The sequence below is a fragment of the Cupressus sempervirens genome, chromosome 1 (assembly GCF_028749045.1).
Source record: "Cupressus sempervirens isolate cs-2001-9-10 chromosome 1, ASM2874904v1, whole genome shotgun sequence".
Classification (NCBI taxonomy): domain Eukaryota; kingdom Viridiplantae; phylum Streptophyta; class Pinopsida; order Cupressales; family Cupressaceae; genus Cupressus; species Cupressus sempervirens.
This window is the reverse complement of record NC_143118.1, coordinates 271,368,444-271,382,616: the sequence shown is the minus strand read 5'-3', so window position 1 is coordinate 271,382,616 and position 14,173 is coordinate 271,368,444. Positions and strand designations below refer to the sequence as shown.

At 30.2% G+C, this 14,173-nt stretch overlaps 1 protein-coding gene across 1 annotated transcript; it reads left to right on the top strand.

Annotated features, from left to right (window-relative positions):
- Positions 1 to 3,448: 3,448 nt before the first annotated feature.
- On the top strand, positions 3,449 to 8,549 carry LOC149577160 (alpha pinene synthase, chloroplastic-like). The gene is made up of 10 exons (XM_089822539.1): positions 3,449 to 3,722; positions 3,815 to 4,014; positions 4,164 to 4,249; positions 4,462 to 4,676; positions 4,757 to 4,854; positions 4,960 to 5,052; positions 6,630 to 6,845; positions 7,121 to 7,259; positions 7,830 to 8,078; positions 8,204 to 8,549. Exons 1-10 carry the CDS (start codon positions 3,480 to 3,482, stop codon positions 8,498 to 8,500), a joined length of 1,836 nt encoding a protein of 611 aa, XP_089678665.1. The 5' UTR covers positions 3,449 to 3,479; the 3' UTR covers positions 8,501 to 8,549.
- Positions 8,550 to 14,173: the final 5,624 nt, after the last annotated feature.

Below are 14,173 nucleotides of genomic sequence, written 5' to 3'. Positions count from 1 at the left end.
ACACCAAACTCAAACCAAAAACAACCCCGAAAACCCACAAATCGACACTGTTCAGCACAAAGGCAAACTCTGTATGAGCATGCACATGGAATGGCTTCAAACTCCCGTCCTTAGCCTTCCTGGAAACCTGCAAACTCCCGTTCTTGGGTCTCCTTCTCCACAGGTTTGGCAGCCTTTGAAGAACAACAAGAAAATTAGCAAAAATCAAGTTCTGGAATCAGTCCAAAATGCCTCCAAACCCCTTTTAAAGAGGGCATAACCCTAACTCACGTCCAAGAGGGGTTAATAAAATATAATTTAATAATAATTTTTATTTATTAGTCCATTGGTTTTCAAAGATTAGCCCCTTTTTTTCGACTTCACCTTTTTTGAAGCCTGCCTGCCTTAGCAAAGTTTTTTTTTTTTAAATTATTTGAATAGGGGACATGACACTATGAGTGTTGTGGCCTACCACCCAACTCATTTGTTCCCCAATACTATGAGAAGAAATCTCTTCAAAGATTTATGTAATGTTGTTTGGCTTCCTATAAATGCCTATGCAACCATCTAATTCAAGTAAAATATCGAAAATTCAGAGATAAAAGCTGTTTCTTTGAAAAGTCGCTGTTCTGAATGACCCATTGACCATTTTTATCACTATCTGATATAAATGGTTAGTGATAAAAATGGTACTGTGATCGGTTGGAGTTCTTTCACAAATGAGAATAAGTGGAATGTTATGCCTATACAAATCAAAACATTGAGCCAACTTTAATTTTATACAATAACCAATTAATATGAATGAAAACTATCATAAACCCATCAACTGATGTCAAAGCATAATGCAGTAGACTGTTTGAAAGCAATTTCAAATGGAAATAGAAATGAAATGCACCCAAACAGATATTCCTAATCAGAAATTAGGAATCCATTAACCACTGCTCCAAACCACAAACATGGTAATATAAATAGAAAACCAAACTAAATGACAACACTCATTAGCCTTTTAGTTATTGAAATACAGGAAATAGTAAGATTGTAGACCCATCAAAACTCATTTCATTCAACTAAATTCAATAATAATAAATATAATGACTTTTGTCCTTGAGTAAGTAGCACGGTAAAATGAATAGTATTAAAAAAAGCACCTGATATAATATATAAGTATATGTGTGATTGAATTTAACCATTTTACGATCATGCGACGGTACCCAATACATTATTTTAAAGGCACATTGCAATGGTTTTCATAAATTAGTTAAAGATCCAACTTTCTCCTAAAACATATTAGTTCCTGCCGTAGGCAGGATACTAATGGAATCACATGGAACTCCTCAAGATTTCAGACGTGCCCTCAAAATTTCTACAATCAAACGCACCAGATCAGACGTGCCCTCGCGCCAATGTTGATGGAGACCCTCGCTCGCACCAAAGCCAAATGAACCTTGTGCAAAAGCCAAATGAAATGTTTTGCCTTTTTTTTTTGTTTTATGCTTCCCTGTGTGTCGCAATTCCGACAAAACTAATATTGTTCTTGTAAGTATCTGTTATCTTCCTCTTCAAATATTTGCATAACAAATAATAGCTTAAATTTATATTGTTTTCTGATAAAACTCCTTTCATAAGTCCCATCAAGGTTATGTCTGATCATAAGTTAAGAGTGGGTCCGATGAGCGAGGAAGTCAAGGCTTCCAGTGTGCCGGTTAAGCCGCCTGGTAGTAAACAGTCGAGAAAAACGTGTCTCACTACTGTGGTTGTTTGTACGGGGACGTGGACATAGATAAGAAAATCAACCGTATACTTTATACTATATTCATAAATTCCTTTCATGTGCCTTATCCATCGATAAGCAAAGTCAAGATTCTCCACGACACAATTTATATGTTTTCTTGGCCGGTTTTGGTTGAGGTCAAGTTGACGTTGAGTTTTTTATGTTTTTTATGCCGGTTGAAAAGAAAAGAAAATCAGTGACAAACACGTTTTGATTGAGGTTAAGTTGACGTTAAGTTGACGTTTAATAATAAATAAATAAACAAGAAACTGATTGGAACTTTGGAGAACCAAATGTTGCTTAATGAAATCAAATGCATAAGAGTTGAAAATGTGTCATAGATTCCCAACTTTTATTCTTATTTTTGTCATATTATAAGATATATTTGGCATCTTTAAATTGAAAAGAGTATCTCAATTTTAACTATTTAATACTTTTAGTCTAAGAATCAAGTGTCGTGTTGCTATCTGATTTGCAATTGATCAATTAGTAACAAAAAACTTCATCTTGCATTGACTATTTTTTTTTGAACCTATTAATTCAACTCACAAATTTCTATTGCAAACTAATAGTTGTGACATCTTTGAATTACATTTCTTTCATTTAATATAAGACTCATATTACGTTATATAAACAAGAAGTGCCACGTAGTGGCTATTTGCCTAATAGTTAGATATAATTCTAATATATAATATAAATACATTAAGTGACTTTTTTTATATAAAATATATAAGAAATAAACTTATAGTTTTTATAATAAAATAAAAAGTTAAAAATGTTATAATTTATATTTATTTATTTATTTATAATTGTCAACCATTACTTCAGTTGTCTAAATTTGAAGATAAAGTAAAATATTAAAAATATTTATTTTCACAAATTTATAAAACTCACTAAATATATATTTAAAATATAAATTAAGAATTAAAAATTTCATTATTATTAAATAGTATGAACAATATATGAGAATTTGATTTGTAGTTTGTAATATTCTTATGAAAAGACACAGATATATATAAGAAAATAAGAGTATTTAAGATAGTAAAGTTATTTTAATATGTTTTTAGAGATAATATTTGAGTCATGCAAAGGAAAGAAAAGATTTCAAAATATTCTAGGAATAGCAAGTTGTTAAAATATTTAGATGAATGTATTTGTTTTTTATATTAAAGCAAATATTATGAATTCATTTAAGAAAAATACGTTCTTTAAATAGGTAGTGATTCCTAAAATATTGGTTCATTCCTACAAATTGTTGTATAAGATCTTAAATGCATTTGCCAATTAAATTTGTATTGAGATAAATCATTTTCATAAATTTATAACTATTTAGCCTATAAACAAATACTAATAAAATGTAACATCTCCATCCATATATATTTTTTAAAAGTAAAATAGGCTCTTTTATTTAAAACTTATAAAAACTGAACTTGAAAATAATATATCCCCTATAATTTACTTTCAATAACAGTTCGATTAATACTGAAATTGCATGTATATGCTTGTATTGTCATTGCTCGGTGATCCTAATTTCTATTTGCGTAGTAAAAACGGCAGGTGAATAAAAAGAAGGGTAATAACTCACATTTTCCAAACCAAACTATATTTGTCACAAAGAATCAAATTGAATGCACAGGAAGAGTTGGAAATTTGTCACAGATTTCATCATGATCTCCTGTTATAAAAGGCCATCAAAGGGTTCTCTAGTGGCATATTTAGAGATCTTGCAATGGCTCTTTTCTCTGTTTCCCCCTCTGTTTTGAGCTCATGCTTTAAATCTCCTCCCAACCCTAATGTCAAGCTTTTCAATAAAAGCATTCAAAGCTTAAGTAGGAGGAGGCTGATTAATCCCTTCATTGCTAAGGCTTCCACCACCACCGTTGAAGCTCCAATCAGGCGCACAGGCAACCATCATCCCAACTTGTGGGACGATGAAGATCTTATTAAAACCATCCAAGAGAAGACATATGATGTATGCAATCTTCTTTCATTTTAGGTCATTCTTTTATATTCTCTTATTCCTTTTTGTAGTTTTCAAGATGATCATATATAACAATCTTACAGACTTCTCATTACATGGAACATTGGGAGGGGCTTATTGGAGAGGTCAAGGAAATGTTCAATCAAATGCCCTCAGCAGAAAGTGGTAAACCTTGTGAAGAGAATGCTTTTCAGCGCCTTGTGATGGTTGATAAATTTCAACGCCTTGCAATAGACAGACATTTCCAAAATGAAATAAAACAAGCACTTGATTATGTTTACAGGTTGGTTTATAAGTTTATAATACACAAAATGCTATTCTACATTGTTAGTTATCATTCAAAATAGTATCTGGCCAGTATATTTACTTATTTTGTTTTCCAACAGTTAAAATTTATGTGATTGTTATATTAATAAAATAATTTCTTAGCAGATATTGGAGCAATTGTTCTAAAGATCTGAATATGGCAGCTTTGGGACTTCGAGTCCTTCGTTTGAATAGATATCCTGTTTCTTCAGGTTATCAAATTATGTCTATATTGAAAGATTAAATGTCACACATTAAATCTTATTTCTTAGATTAAAAGTGTTAAATAGTCAAAATTAAATTATTTTTTTCAAACGTAATTTCTTCATTAATTTGTGATCTCTAAAGACAATAAATCTACATTAATTTAAATTTGTTACAAGATCTTTGATTTTCTAATTAAATTTATTTGATGTAATGACAGATGTATTAAGACACTTCAAAGGAACTGATGGGCAGTTCTTGACTCCATCAGCTCAATTAGAAGAAGAGAAGATAGGAAGTGTTATAAATCTTTATAGAGCTTCCTTAATTGCTTTTCCAGAGGAGAATATTATGGACGAGGCTAAATCCTTTGCAACAACATATTTAAATCAAGCTCTACAAAAGGATAATATCAGTTCCCATCTTTCACAAGAGGTGAGGCTAAAGTTTTAACTCTCTCAAGACTATGGAAGAATTTGTTTATTGTGGTCCTAATCCAAAATTTTAACACACAGATAAAGTACAACCTAGAGTATGGTTGGCATGGAAATTTGCCCAGAATAGAAGCAAGAAATTACATGGACATCTATGAAAAAAATAGATCTTGGACCGAGTAATGGCACTAGTTTAATTCAATATGTTTTTTCTTTTACCTCTTATGGTTAGCTAGGGCTTATTCTTTTTATAGAAAGTCTAACCCTCTAACCCTGATTTTTAGGATGAGCGGTAATAAAGAAATTCTACGTCTCGCTAAATTGGACTTCAATATCATGCAATCAGTCCATCGACGAGAGCTTCAATCGATCTTAAAGTAAGTTGATTGATTAAAGTAACAAGTGGATATCATATGATGAGAGCTTCAATTGATCTTCAGGTAAGTTGATTGATTAAAGTAACAAGTGGATATCATATAATGAGGTGAAAGTAGATAGAAATTATGGTGAGTATGTTATTTCAGGGCTTCTAATATTTGTATAGTAAGTTAAATTATATAAAAATCAAAGGTTCAGAGGGCAAATGAGTAAAAAATAAAGTGATAGACTATAATTTTTATAGATAAAAAATTGGTATAAGAATATTGAAGAGAGAGAATATTTATGATATTAGTAACTAAACAAAAAATGGAATATCATTTAAAATATAACGTATTTTAAAAGTTATAGTTCTAATCTTTGGTCATATGTTCTAGAATTGTTCTTATAAAAGATGCAAAATTCTTTTCTTTCTTATTTCCTTCATAAATATGTCTCATAGGATGGGGGAGATGGAAATGGAGACTTTAGATATTAGATTTAGTGGCTACACAAGAGTTTTGTGTTGTCCTCACTAACCTTCACATTTAGGTCGAATCCTCTAAATAAGTCTCCTTTCATTGTTTAGGGATGCATTGGTCATAACAAATTTATCCATTGATATAATCTTAGCAAGTCTAATAGACCTCCTATAGAATCCTCTAAATGAGTCTTTTGGGGGCATTGCATTCTAAGAGTAGCAACTATTTCATACATTGATGTAAGCTTAGCATGTCTAATAGCACCCCTAGAGTTCCTAATTCCATATACTTGACACAATCACAATTTGAGATACCAATAGTAAGAGAGATATGGGGTGAGATAGTCAAATTGTTTTCATCGAGGATATTAAAAAATTTCTTTTTGCCTAAAATTCCCTTTTTCTAGCACCTAGAGGATTGAGAACCTTTTCTCCATTATCAAGTGTGGGGTTAGGTTGAGCTCTACAATTAAAGGAAACATATCACAACCAAGGTTTATCTCTTTCCTTCTATGGGAATAAAGCAAGATATTTTTGGTAATATGACCTTGGATAAGGATAGAACACCATCCAAATTTAGTTTACCTTTTAGTTCCTCTACTTTATAGAAGGTTATGGTTTTTTCCCATGAGTAGTATGCATTATGGGTAGGAGTGGGATTTAAAGGAGAAGGTGTTTCTAGGTAGAAATTGTAAATGGCATAGATTAACCCTTTAAGTAATGGGCAATAGACTTCTTTATTGCCACATATATGCATTATAAAGGAAAATTTAAAAAGTAATAAAAATAACAATTGTATTATATGTAAGATGATTGGGAGAGAAAAATGCTACTTGTGCATTGTGGAAAAATTTCCCTCAAGAGTGAAATACTTTATGAGATCATGGTAGATTAACATTTTATATTCTTGTATAAACTTTTTATTATGGACAATATATGCTTATAAATTCTTTTTTTCAATAAGATTTTGTGTTTTTCAAGTGTGCGCTAGGCACACTTTTTAATTTGAAAATTTATATACACTACTTTACCATTTATAAATAAGATTATGTGTTCATTTTATTTTATGGTTTAAATATAGAGAGTTACTAAAATTTGTATGAATGTTGTGCTTAGATGGTGGAAGGATTTGAATTTGGATAAGGTGGACTTTGCTCGTCATCGTCATGTGGAATATTTTGCTTTAGCTTCTGCACACTCCATAGATGCTAAGTATTCAGTCTATAGAAGTGACTTTGCAAAGATTTGTGCTCTTGCAACAATTATAGATGATATATATGACACCTATGGTACTATTGATGAGATACAACTCTTCAATGAAGCTATTAAAATGTAAGTATGGTATACAGAAAGACTTATATTCATGTATATTTCTTTTCGTATAAATAACATAATAATAGATTAAATTGATACTGTTAGTGAAAAATGATAGGTAATTGAGGTTAAGCAGCAATTACTATAGGTACTAATAATTTTCATGCAATTTATAAATATAAAATTAAAGTTCTCTATTAATTTGGTACTTTGTATTGACTCACATTTGTGTAAACTAGTGTGTGTTCAATTAACATAAACTAACTTGTTGTATTGAAATGTTTTTAATTTAGGTGGGATCCTTTTCCTCCAGAAAGATTTCCTAAAAATATTGAAATAGCATATAAGGCATTTTACTTGGAAGTGAATGAAAGTGCAGATGCAGCACAAAAGACTCAACAACGAGACACCCTCCCTTATGCATGTAAAGCTGTATGAATTTGAACTTATCACTCATAAAAAGTTTAAATCATTGCTTCATCCTACACCACACATAACATATGAGATTAAATGAGCTATTTTGGATCAAATTTATTTTAGCTTGCAAAATATTCATAATATTTTTATGTTTCTGATTTAATATCAAAAATCAAATAAATGATCACTAGTCATTATAAACTATTAAATTCAGTTTCTATGTTAGCACTCAACTTCCCTACAAATGTTGCTATTTTCATTTTTCTATTATATTTTATTTTAATTAGACCTCATGGTATAGTAGTCATGCAACTTTGAAAGAGCTTTGTTTTTTTCTTCTATATTTTTTATTAAGATTTATATTGCATTTAATTTTAAATAGAATATTCTTTATGTAGAAAATTGAAATGTTAAATGATATATTTTAAACTGCTTTGAATTTTTTTAAATAGAATTAAAATTGATCTTAGGCTTTGTTTTTAATTCTTTAATGATTTTTCTTAATATTTTTCCAAATTTGAACTCAAATATAATGTCTTTGACTGAAAATATTGTTCATTTTAATTTTTTTTTTCCCTTGTACAGTGGGAAGATTATGTCAAAGCCCTTACAAAGGAAGCTCAATGGCTTGCTGATGGTTACATACCATCTTTAGATGAATACTTAGAAAATGGTATACCAAGTTCAGCATATCGTGTAACCATGTTGCAGCCTATATTAACATTAGATGGAGTTCTTTCAGATAACATCATTCAAGAAATGGACTATCCATCAAAGTTCAATGAACTTTTATCCCTATCCCTTAGGCTAAAAGGTGACACTAGAACCTTCAAGGTATGTAATAATTTTCTTTGCATAACTTTATATATATACGTATACAAAAAGATACATGTAAATTGAATTTATTTTATTTTAAGTCCAACTAAGTTTTATTATAATTTTGAATCTTTATGTTGAAGGCCGAGGCAAATCGTGGAGAATTAGTATCAGGAATATCATGTTATCTAAAAGACCACCCAAAATCTACAGAGGAAGAAGCTTTGGATCACCTTAAAGAATTATTGCAAAAAACACTCAAGGAATTAGATTGGGAGTATTTAAAGCCTGATAATGTTCCAACTATTAGCAAGGACCATGCTTATAATATTGGAAGAAGTTACCAACTCTTGTATAAAGAGAGAGATGGATTTACTAATTCTGATAAAGACATCAAAGATCTAGTCATTGAAATACTCTTTGAACCTGTGGCACTATAGTTATGAAATATGAGAATAAAGCTTAATATCCCAAGTTTATATTTTAGCACCTCAAAGTTCAACAGAAATTATTGTGCGCATGTATTTTGGCTAAAATATTTTAGGGCATTACATTTAGATATTACTTTAATTTTTAAAAAAAATTGTTACATTTTTATCTAAATCCAAGGGCTCATCCATGAAAAACTATTAGGATACCAAGGTTTACATTTAATAGTTTATGGTTATTAAGCTGATTGGGTGGAAAGTCATTCTCATAATTAGATAATGGGTCAGTGCAAGAATTTGGGTTTCACTTTTGGCCAAAAAGTGGAAGTGTTTTTCCTATTTTTGAAATATTTTGTCAATTGATGCCAAAATTTGAGCCATTTAGAGATTAAAAATAAAAAAAACTTCAAAAATAAAAATTGTAGTGTCTTAGATCTTCTTGTTGAATATGTAATCTATTTGTATGCCCATATGATAGATTATTTTTTTGGTATGGATCTTTAAAAACCACTTTTTCAAAATGCTTGTTTCAGGACCATACCACGCTCATGTACGAACACCATAATTTGACATAACTAAATGAATTTTTGTGAATCCTTTTAAATAGAGTTACTTGACACACCAAAGATGTATGAGAATATTTTTTAATGAATACTTTTATTATTATTATTTTTTAATTGGCTATAAAGGTAAATTTTAAAACCTCTCATGTACGAACACCATAATTTGATCAAAATTTCACTTTTTTCAAAATTTTTTAAACTTCAAAAGAATTGAATGTAGATTGATGACATATATATTAATTTAAGAAAAATTATAGAATTAAAAAGTTATTAAAGTTTTAGTGAACATTGCTATTTTACATTCACGTACCACCTTTGATTAAAAATAATACAAAAATAGTAAATAAAACCATAACACTATAAAATTTATATTTATGAAATCAGGACAGTGAGAGCTCTAATGGGTTTTTGTTTTGTAAAAAAATTTGATCGGGAAGACCCTCTAAAACTTATGGCAAAGCATGAATTTGTTAGTTCAATACCTTAGCCACATCTTGAGAGGCCAAGGCATAGGCTTGGTCTCACTAAGCCTACCACAAACCAAAATCCAAGGCAAGAAAAAATATCTCACCCCATGTTGTAAGAAATAGGCACTCGTTATTTGAATTTCAAAAAATGGGTACTCATTTTGAAAAACTAAAAGCAGCATGTAAAATCCCCTTTTAAGAAATGGGTACCAATTTTTTAATTTTAAAAAACATGTACCCAATTTTTAAAAAATGGGTACCTTTTTTAAAATTTAGGGTTAGGTACCCAAGCTAAAAACAGTGCCCATTTTTTAAAATCAGGTACCCATTTCTAAGAGGTCTCATTCTATGGATTTGACTTCCACAGAATTGCAACCCAAGTTTGTGCATTCACCCTAATAATGGCTTTATAAAACCAATACGTTGGATGTAAGGACATAATGAAATTGAACAACAATGAATTTCTAATTTAATTATTTGAACACATAAATATTTTTACTTTTAAACCTTTTTTTTTCTACATTAGTATCAAGGTGGCTATGATCCAAGGCTTGGTAAAAATGAAAAGGAACAACTAGTGTAATGCACTGCCATGGTACCCAAAAGAAATTAAATAGAAAGTTTCACTAAGTTTTCCAAACATTTTTTTCGAAAGACAATAATTAAACAACAAGAGATAATATAGCAGAAGAAATAACTCGCATACATATAATCATCAAAATAGATTACATCTCCTAAGGGTTTTGTGACATTGAATCACCTTTATAAGTATCATTTTTATTAATACAAAATCTGATACACAACAATTCTGCAAGTACGAATCCAATTAAATAATATACAACTATATAAGATGTCGCTTGGCAATAATCAAAATGCATAATCATCCACTGTACAAGTCACAGGGTATGAAAAGCTCAATGAATATACATCATGAATACAATACATCAACTCATAAGATCTCTGATAATCAAATACAATACAACCGAGTATAACCATCCATCAAAAAACACAAGATCATAAAGAAAGGAACAACTGTAGAGGTACATCCAACAATGACATCCAACTGTTGGATCTCAATGGTATAAGAAACACCACTACTCGACCTTGTGGAACCTAAATGGCCCACTCCCACCATGTTGAGGAGATAATTTCAAGTCCCAAATGGATATCAATCCACAAGTCATAACCAACATCTAGGTCAAGGAAATCCTAATAGAAATCTATCTCAAAAGTACCAGGACACAAGTAACATCTAAACCCAAAGGTAAAAAAGACACATAGGAAATCTACTAAGAAAGTGTGCATGTGTCATCGTGAGAGCCAACTCTTACGTTACCTTGGCAGCCTCTCTGGACTCTACCTCTTAGTATCTCTATGTGACACCAATATCCTTTTGTAGAGAGAAGGCATATTAATGAAACAAGGTTACAATCTCTCTACTCCTAACCTAGCCTATACTAGAACTCAAAGCATGAGCAAGGAAAATAATGACTTATTAATTCATTAAATTACTATCATTTAATGAAATGTTTTAACTTATTAAAACAACTTACGATGGCTTACGCAGGTAACCACTTTAGGGCTCTAACATCCATTACAAACCACTTCTCAATGTACACACAGATTACCTAACCTAAGCTCATGAAAAGTACAACTCCTAGAATCATAGTTTTCACCTCAATCATTTGCAAGCAACTGAAAAGCACCTATAGATAAAACATAGTATTCACCTCAATGCTTTACAAGAAATTGGAAAACACCTAAAGATAAATCACAATCATCACCTCAGTCCTATATAAGCAACTGGAAAGCACTAGAAGATAACTAATTGAAACTCAAAGGTTACACTAGGAAAAAATCATATAATTCACCTTAGTTCTATACAAGCAACTGGAAAGCACTAATAAGCACTGATATAATCTCATAATAGAAATCACGTGACTCATCACCATAGTTTGGTATAAAAGATCATATTCATAACATCATCATAGAACAAAAACCCCCAGGCCTCTGGTACATATCCTAATTGGTCAATGCACTGACTCAAACCCGAACCCAACACTAGTAAACCACACATCACATAAAGTACGTAACAATGCATAACTTTCATAACTCATTAGGTTTTGAAAACACGAAAGTTCAATTTTCACCATTGGTTTTCAAGTTTTCGTTTTTGTGTTTTTCAAGTATGACAGTTGATAGGGTCTTTGATTACAACCAAGGTTCACATTTTCATTTATTCAAGTTTCAAATTTGCTAGGGTCTTCGAGTCTAAAAGGATCTCAAATACTAAATAAATTTCAATAGGAAACATTTTCTGTAAAGATATAATTTTTAAAATATACTATTAGTTCAATTTAAATTTTTATGACATATATTTAAAACCACCTTATATTTGAATATTACTATTAAAATTTTATTAACTATTATTAAATCATTAATAATAACAATTATCAAAATATATATAAATAATATATGTATATTTATATTAATTTATTAATATTAATAATCATTACATTAAATAATATAATAATTATTAAATAAAATAATAATAACAATAATATTAATAATATTAATTTTTTAATAATATTAACATAATCTAAAAACATATTTTTTTCAAAAACACTAAATGTGATTACATTACATACCCCATAATTGAGGAGGCCAAAGTATGGCCTGATTGCTTGGGCAACCCACTGCCTTAGCAATGTTCACTGCCTTGGCAACGCCCATTGCTATGGTAGTGACCCGCCATCACAATCGAGGGGGTTCACAACCCCTTCTCTCATTTTTTAATATATATATTTTTACAAAATGTTTTATAAATCATAAAACATAAGCCCCCCTCTCAGAAATGGCCAAATCCATATTTTAATTTTGTAAATTCAAACAACACTCACTATATATATATATATATATCACAATAATCAAAAAATACTATAATCAATTTACAAAATATATTGGATAGGGAAATTATGAATAACCAATCGAATTTGTATATCAAATCTTGATTTCTTTATTTTTCAAACTCTACTCGAGTCAAAATATGAATCTCTAAACTTACAAAACAATGGTTTCAAACCATCAAACTTAGATACCTATCCTAGATTCTAGGACAATTGGCTTAAGGTTAGGACTTGGACTCAAGGATTATCTCCCCTCTTTTACTATTGAGATACTCTAATAGGGCATGTTCATCCTGGCAATTTAGGGAACTTGATGCCTAGTACCTGCAATCTACATAAAATCTAAGTATGTACACTCACATATAATTCAAACTAAACTGACAATGGTAGGGAGTGGTGTATTGTGTACATCTTGATTAGCAGGTGATCACGAATCCCACCCTCAACCACATCAAAAATGTCAAATATAAAGTAAAATATATAGTTACACCATACACATGCAAGTATCCATAGAAACTACATATAAATCATCAATCTATCTATCATCATGCTAAAATAACTGAAATCACTATATGAACATATGAAACATCATCATCAAAAGGATAAAAATAAATAGATAAAATAACTAATTCTCAAGTAGCTCATAGATATATCAACTGCATTTGAAATAAAATTTCATCAAATCTGGTAACCAAGTACTACTAATCATAAAACAAGCCTGGAAGAGTTGGGCAAGATAACATGAAAATTCAACTAGGGGTAGGCATTACAACTAGAGGTTTTATATGGAGATGATTTTTGGGATTTTTTTAACCTAAAGGGGTCATAGATTTATGTGTCATGAATTAGATAGTAATTATATAAAGTCAAAGTTTGATTCTAATTTGATTTTATGATATTTTTTATTTTATTTCGTCAAGTTTATATCAAACATTTGTTGGAAATATACGAGTAACTGAGAGATGAGGGGTGAATTAGTTACTACTAAAATAAATCCCAGATCCCTTTGATGTCAGCACAAATCAAAACTATGATTAAATAGTTTTCTGCTACAACTTGAAAAACACACATGCACTTGGATTACACTAGCAAATGTTGTAACTTAGTAAATCCTAAAATAAATAGGTAACTACTTAACATAAAAATCTTTAAGATATTATCTGAGATTAATCTTACATAACTTAGTTGCATACACATAAGAGAAATAGAATGAACACAATTGACATCAAGATTTAATGTGGAAACCCAATTTGGTAAAAACCACCAATTACAACTAGTTGCTAATTTTCACTCTTCTAAAGTGAGCCATGTTAGGAGCCAACCTTGTTAAAAGTTACAAAACACACTATTAGGTGTGACCCTATTAGAGGATTTAATCACCCTTTTAGGAGTGGCCTTGTTAGAGGTCTTTACACAATTCAATTGCAAATGCCACCTTTCTAAAGGATTTACAAATAGTTGTTAAGCCAACTCGGTTAAGAAATTTAGATCACCACTACAATGGTTAGAGAGGAATAATGAGATGACCTAATTTCTGATGCAACTAAATGGCTGATTACAAATCTCAATTCTAGCTTGTATACTTGATCCTTCCTAATCGAATGTATCTTTGCAGCTCAAGAAGGATATTTTTCTTATCCTTCTTTTTGGTGTAAATAAGTATTTACTTATTACACTTACTTAAGTGTACTTAGGTTAATGCATCATTTAATTATATTGTATTATTTTATTATTTTTATTTGTGAGACA